Source organism: Copadichromis virginalis, linkage group LG19 (genome assembly GCF_057382275.1).
Source record: "Copadichromis virginalis isolate Kocher_CV1m ecotype Utaka linkage group LG19, C_Virginalis_male_GT1.1, whole genome shotgun sequence".
Lineage (NCBI taxonomy): Eukaryota > Metazoa > Chordata > Actinopteri > Cichliformes > Cichlidae > Copadichromis > Copadichromis virginalis.
Genome location: NC_140636.1, coordinates 268,161 through 275,713, shown reverse-complemented (window position 1 = coordinate 275,713; position 7,553 = coordinate 268,161). Strand labels below are relative to the sequence as shown.

General features: G+C 43.5%; 1 protein-coding gene across 1 annotated transcript in view; it reads right to left on the bottom strand.

Moving 5' to 3' along the window:
• Window positions 1-463: 463 nt before the first annotated feature.
• Window positions 464-7,553, bottom strand: part of LOC146685306 (rab3 GTPase-activating protein catalytic subunit-like) — a 28,080-nt gene continuing 20,990 nt past the window's right edge. Inside the window, exon 13 of the mRNA XM_085442379.1 lies at window positions 464-1,418. Coding sequence (XP_085298505.1) covers window positions 1,185-1,418 — 234 coding nt within the window. The 3' untranslated portion in view covers window positions 464-1,184. The remainder of the gene's footprint in view (window positions 1,419-7,553) is intronic.

Genomic DNA, 7,553 nt, shown 5'->3' with positions numbered 1-7,553 from the left:
TTCCTTCTCTCACCCCAACCGGTCGCAGCAGATGGCCGCCCCTCCCTGAGCCTGGTTCTGCCGGAGGTTTCTTCCTGTTAAAAGGGAGTTTTTCCTTCCCACTGTCGCCAAAGTGCTTGCTCATAGGGGGTCATATGATTGTTGGGTTTTTCTCTGTATCTATGAAGCGCCTTGAGGCGACTTTTGTTGTGATTTGGCGCTATATAAATAAAATTGAATTGAATTGAATTGAATACAAACCTATCATTCCCCATCACATTCATCACCTGTTCCTCTGGTGTCTCTGATTGGAGCACGCAGGTGTGTGGAGCAGAGTGAAATCACACACCTAATGCTGTTTTATTCAACCTGGATCTTAGAAGTTTTGATTAACATTAAACATCGTTTAAACTGTATGTGTCTGTATCATGGGATGGATACACCCTTAACAAAACAAAGAAAATATGACAAAACCAAGTTTCCCCTCATGCTGTCGGACGCGCCTCGAGGAACCAGCTCCATTTAAAACATCACAGTCAGCTGTAAAGTGTCGTTTCAGTTTTTATACAACGTCAAAGAGCTTCATGTTTGAACAATCAGCTTATGAACAGGAATAAGAACTGCACGGTCTGGTTCTGGTTGGATGCAAACAAACAGCTGTGTGTTAATCCAGCAGCAGGACATGCTGGAGGATGGAGCTCAGCTGAAACGACCCATGAAGTCCTCACCGGCTCTCATGTTTACCATCAGGACCAATCCCTGCAACTGAAATATAATCTACTAAATATCAGAGTTGAGAAGGTTGTGTTAGCGTGTGGTGAGTGCAGGATGGGGAACTCCATCCTAACGACAAATTTCATTTCCTTAAAAAGGCATCAAGAGAAGCTTTGAAGGTAAAATGAAGGTTTTAGTGTGAAACTTTTATCACAGCTGCAGATTTATGAATACACAGAAGGATTTAGTTTCACATATTTCCAGACAAAGCCATAAATGCTTCTTAATCAATGCCAGTAATATACTGCTTCCTGCTTTTAAGCTTGGGCGAGCCGTAGATGCTGAAATATTGCACCGTTCTTACAAATAAAGCAAACAAATGAAGAAATGTATTTCTATGATCTTACTCCATGGCCACGTTCATACATGTGAAAGTCTCCATCCTGTGTCCTTCACTTATCTTTATCCCAGGTGTGAATTGTTCACAGGACTTAAAAGAAGGACGTGTCTGTGGAAAAGCCTCCGGTCAACCTAAACTCCTCCCTCATCAGGACACAGAAGAGCCGCTGAGGCAGCGCCTTGGAGTACGCTGCTGGTCGCGGCACACAGGTGCGCAACAAGATCTCCCGGCCTGCTGGAGGAGGGAAGTCTGGTACTCTGCTGCTTCCCCCAGTTTGCTTCTTGTCAGATCCCAAGTCCTCATCGACAGGCGCCAGAAGGGCAGCCTAAAAGGGCAAAGGTCAAATGTTAGCAAACAGCAACCGATTCTGAAGAAATGTGCTGTGTGAGGTGGACACGTGGATATTCAGAAGTACTGTAACCGAGTCTCCCACAGAGACCTGATCCAGACTACAGCTCACAAACACAGCTCCTCTACCAACACCTCACTGCAGCTGCACGCTGCTGATCCTGTCTGTGATTAGAATTGATTTCAATAAAGTAAAACAGAGGCTCGTTTTCTATGAGCGTAAACAGGGATCTCTGTTTCAGTCTCAGTGTAACAAACATGTTTACTGAATAAGTCTTTCAGTAAATATGTTTTTTGTTAATTCAGTAAAATCTGCAAAGATGACTTGTACTGTTGGCAGCAACAAACAGAGACAACAGAGTGTGGGACAGACAGGAAGTCAGGACACGTCTATGTGCTTCACAGTGGGACTAGAACATGAACATTTCTACACACACCACAGGCAGCAACTGTGCAAACCTCCACGTCACCAAAAACACCCTGCAGGTCCCATCAGAGCAACGGCAGAGAAAACAGATGAAACATCTGTTAGAGAGAAAAACGCTTCGCTGCTTTCTTACCTGTATGACACCAAAAGGGTTTTGTTTTTTTAATAATAAAGGCTTCATGTTTTACAGTTAAAGCTCATGCAAACATGCAGGCTTATTTGTCTGATCAATGCAAAAGTTCAAACATGTCTCTTTCAAGCCTCATTATCAGCTGAGATCATAGTAAAGACACAGACAGGATCCTGATCCATCTGTTCTTTATATAATTACTGTTTTTACTGTAATGTACAGTGGGGCAAAAAAGTATTTAGTCAGCCACCGATTGTGCAAGTTCCCCCACCTAAAATGATGACAGAGGTCAGTAATTTGCACCAGAGGTACACTTCAACTGTGAGAGACAGAATGTGAAAGAAAAATCCATGAATCCACATGGTAGGATTTGTAAAGAATTTATTCGTAAATCAGGGTGGAAAATAAGTATTTGGTCAATAACAAAATACAACTCAATACTTTGTAACATAACCTTTGTTGGCAATAACAGAGGTCAAACGTTTACTATAGGTCTTTACCAGGTTTGCACACACAGTAGCTGGTATTTTGGCCCATTCCTCCATGCAGATCTTCTCGAGAGCAGTGATGTTTTGGGGCTGTCGCCGAGCAACACGGACTTTCAACTCCCGCCACAGATTTTCTATGGGGTTGAGGTCTGGAGACTGGCTAGGCCACTCCAGGACTTTCAAATGCTTCTTACGGAGCCACTCCTTTGTTGCCCGGGCGGTGTGTTTTGGATCATTGTCATGTTGGAAGACCCAGCCTGGTTTCATCTTCAAAGTTCTCACTGATGGAAGGAGGTTTTGGCTCAAAATCTCACCATACATGGCCCCATTCATTCTGTCCTTAACACGGATCAGTCGTCCTGTCCCCTTGGCAGAAAAACAGCCCCATAGCATGATGTTTCCACCCCCATGCTTCACAGTAGGTATGGTGTTCTTGGGATGCAACTCAGTATTCTTCGTCCTCCAAACACGACGAGTTGAGTTTATACCAAAAAGTTCTACTTTGGTTTCATCTGACCACATGACATTCTCCCAATCCTCTGCTGTATCATCCATGTGCTCTCTGGCAAACTTCAGACGGGCCTGGACATGCACTGGCTTCAGCAGCGGAACACGTCTGGCACTGCGGGATTTGATTCCCTGCCGTTGTAGTGTGTTACTGATGGTGACCTTTGTTACTTTGGTCCCAGCTCTCTGCAGGTCATTCACCAGGTCCCCCCGTGTGGTTCTGGGATCTTTGCTCACCGTTCTCATGATCATTTTGACCCCACGGGATGAGATCTTGCGTGGAGCCCCAGATCGAGGGAGATTATCAGTGGTCTTGTATGTCTTCCATTTTCTGATGATTGCTCCCACAGTTGATTTTTTCACACCAAGCTGCTTGCCTATTGTAGATTCACTCTTCCCAGTCTGGTGCAGGTCTACAATACTTTTCCTGGTGTCCTTCGAAAGCTCTTTGGTCTTGGCCATGGCGGAGTTTGGAGTCTGACTGTTTGAGGCTGTGGACAGGTGTCTTTTATACAGATGATGAGTTCAAACAGGTGCCATTCATACAGGTAACGAGTGGGGGACAGAAAAGCTTCTTACAGAAGACGTTACAGGTCTGTGAGAGCCAGAGATTTTCCATGTTTGAGGTGACCAAATACTTATTTTCCACCCTGATTTACGAATAAATTCTTTACAAATCCTACCATGTGGATTCATGGATTTTTTTTTCACATTCTGTCTCTCACAGTTGAAGTGTACCTCTGGTGCAAATTACTGACCTCTGTCATCATTTTAGGTGGGGGAACTTGCACAATCGGTGGCTGACTAAATACTTTTTTGCCCCACTGTAGAATATCATGGACATAATACACAGACTGCAGCCTAAATACTGCTAAAAACAGCCCTTTTTATTTTTAAGGTTTTACGTATTAACCTTTTATTATAAGAGTCACCTGATCCTTAGCAGGTGTGTATACAGAAATACACCAGGTCATTATTTAGGCAAAGCGAAGCCAAACTGCTCCTGTGTGACAGATGAAGTCCACCTTTAAACAGCATTTAGATGCTGCTAATGAAACTCGATTAGTGGCAGCACTGGTCTGTGGGCTGGGGACACTGGTGCCACCAGTACAGCGCGCACTTTTCACAGCGCCATCATGTGGATCAAACTGTATTCTGGGTCAAACCTGATGTTTTATCATTTACACTGAACAAAAATATAAACGCAACACTTTTGTTTTTGCTCCTGTTTTCCATGAGCTCAACTCAAAGATATGAAACATTTTCTACAAACACAAAAGACCCGACACTCGCAAGCAATGTTCCCTCTAAGCTGCGCGCATGCACAATTGCGCACTGCTGGCACAATTGCGCACTGCTGGCACAATTGCGCACTGCTGGCACAATTGCGCACTGCTGGCACGGTCTCTGCACAGAAAATCTGCGTTGCGCACAAAAAAAAAAAAAAAAAAGAAAAATCACCTGAATTGAAATTAAAATGAAAACTTTAACGATTCTGTTTTGCAGTGTTAGTCAGTGACTGGCTGCTCCCGTATGGGATCAGAACGAGGCCACCTTATCCCGTAGTCCAGCCAATCACGCGATTCACATTCGTATATACGCAGCTGATCAACGTGGCTGACAGGCTATGACAGCGTCCTTATGTGCGACACCGGTGTTTTAGCAAAGCGGCTGATGTGGAGTGAAGCCACGTTAATGACAACGTGTACAACCATTGGAGATGTGAGCAGGACAGACGGAACAACTGACGGACAAAGTGTGGACTTTATACCAGTTTTTGAATTGTGTTGATCGGCCACGTAAAACCAGAGTTATGATAAAATATCTGCAATGTTTGGTTTTCTTCCTGAATACTGTCGTTGTTTATATTTACTGCAGGAAGAAACGGTAAAAACGCCGTTTTATAAGGAAAACGCTCGAAAGCCTGTGAGCAAAAACAACACCAAAACAAACCCCCACCAGCCTTTCCTATTGGTGCAAAAATGCACCATGTCGACCAATCAAAAAATGATATGGCAACATGACATTTAGTTGTTTAGGAAGGGGGAAGTTTTAGGAGTGACGGCGTGTTTGAGATGCGATTGCCAAGTTTAGCACAAATCTTGTGTAGTTAGAGTGTAGTTAGTGTGTAGTTAGTGTGTAGTTAGTGTGTAGTTAGAGTGTAGTTAGTGTGTAGTTAGTGTGTAGTTAGAGTGTAGTTAGTGTGTAGTTAGTGTGTAGTTAGTGTGTAGTTAGAGTGTAGTTAGTGTGTAGTGTAGTCAATAGTTTTGTTGTGTGTGTCAGAACAATGGTTTACAGGTGTTGCAGCAGTGACACATCTGCTGCTGTCAGGCCTGCAGGTATCAGGCTGCTGTTCTCCATCTCATAGTGGACAGAAATTATTTTTTGCAGCGGCACAAATAATTTGTGTGGCATCAGATTTGATGCAGAACAGCTGATTGTTCTGCAAATAGTTTGAAATGTTTATTTAAAAAACACCTCGGCTGCATTTTTAGGTAAACAGCTGCAAAAAACTCTGTTTGCAAAACTCAGTTACTTTTTTGAAGAAGTCTTGTTGTGTAAAAGTATTCTTGGATGCTGGTGTGACCACAGTGCACACGTCTGCTGTTGCTCACAGTGGTCCAAGGGACGCTCAGGGAGTTTGTGTGTTCAGACACGTGAAACATTACAGGGAACATTGCTCGCAAACACTGCTCACAAATCTGTCTAAATGTGTGTTAGTGAGAACTTCTCGTTAGCTGAGATAATCCATCCCACCTCACAGGTGTGGCATGTCAAGGTGCTGATTAGACAGCATGAATATTGCACAGGTGTGTCTGAGACTGCCCACAATAAAAGGCCACTCTGAAATATGCCGTACATGTGTAGCACAATGACACACATGTCGCAAAACCAGTCAGGATCCGGTTCAGCTCATGGAAACAAAAGTGTTGTGTTTATATTTGTGTTCAGTGTAACAAATACTGAGACGTGTAATAATGTCGTGTGTTGTTCATCTGAGGACGCTGCAAAGAACCAGATTATTTTTATTATCCTGTTTGTCGTTATGTGAACCTTTAGAGGATGTACCTTATAATGACTGAGTGTGTTTATCGCACTATGTTAAATGTAACTGTGAGCGACACGAGGCTTACTGCTCATGGTTACCTCATCAGTGGTGAAGTCAGCCAGCTTGATGCAAGAAACAGGAAGAAGGATGAAAGAGCAACACACAGATGAAAAACAAAAACAGACTTTCTAATCGACAGAGCTGAAATCTGAACATGTCACCAGCTGCAGGAGGCAACGCTCTGAACCACGTCGTTCCTCCTCCAGATGGAGCTTTCACTGCCTATAGTCTCTTGACATACAATGGTTGGATTCTCCTATGATACTGTATCAGCTGAGCCTCAAATTCTTATGATCTCGAGCTTCTTCAGTCTCAGTGAATCCTTAGTTGGCTCAGATGCATCATCTGGTGTTTGAGTGTAACAAGGTGGTTGTAACACAAAAGGAGTGTAAACAGGTGAGTGTGGTTTGTAGTGTAAACTAAAGCAGCGTGTCTAACCAACCACATCTCCAGGGCTGAATCAGGTGACCACGAGCCATCGCTCCACAGCTGCTGAGGGAGCTACAACCCTCATTCAGCCTTTCACAGACATACAGCAATGAACTGTATGAACAATAAACTTTATTCATACACACAAATCCCTTTAAGGTTGTGTCAGCGAGGGCAAACGTGCCGCATCAAATACATGGAGCTACAAGCTGTGGTGACCCACTGTCAGTAAGGGAGCTTTATTACACACACACAGCATCACAACAACAGTTACCTCAAGCTGCTTCTATGTTATAAGGCAAAGACCCTGCAGTTACACAGGAAACATTAGGTGACCGTCTGTGAGCGACAGTGGGAACCAAAGCCTCTAACATCCATCGATAGATGAGGGGCAGACGGACTGAATGCAGAGAGGTGTACTAACACATGTTGAGTGAAGAAGAAACACCCAGTGCATTATGGGGAACTTAGACCTATAACTTAGACCTGTGCGCCTTAGCATATGCTACTTCCGGCGCATAGCGCTTAGTTTCTGGTGTGATATTCGCTCCTTGTTCAAGGTCGGGTTTTTCAACCAAATGGACGAATCAAGTGGCGATTTACATTTCTCGAGATGTCGAATGTATCTGTAGATGATGTTGATCGACTTGTCGATATTTTTTCCCCCCGCGCCTCAGAGAGAGACAGGATTCAAATTTTATACTTCTCAGTATTTGTATACAGCGCTCCCTCGTTTATCGCGGGAGTTACGTTCTAAAAATAACCTGCGATTGGTGAAATCTGAAGTAGCCAACTTTATTTTTTACAATTATTATAGATGTTTTAAGGTAAAACCCGTCACTACACACTTTATACACTCAGACCGACATGAACATTTTCACACGTTTCTCTCCTGTTTAAGCTCTCAAAGTTCAAACCTTCGTAGACAAATAAGTCCAGTATTACAGAAACCAAAGATCAAACCGTGTTTTCAGGTCCAGCACATGAGAACAGAGCAGCTGAGAGATAATTCAACATCAATG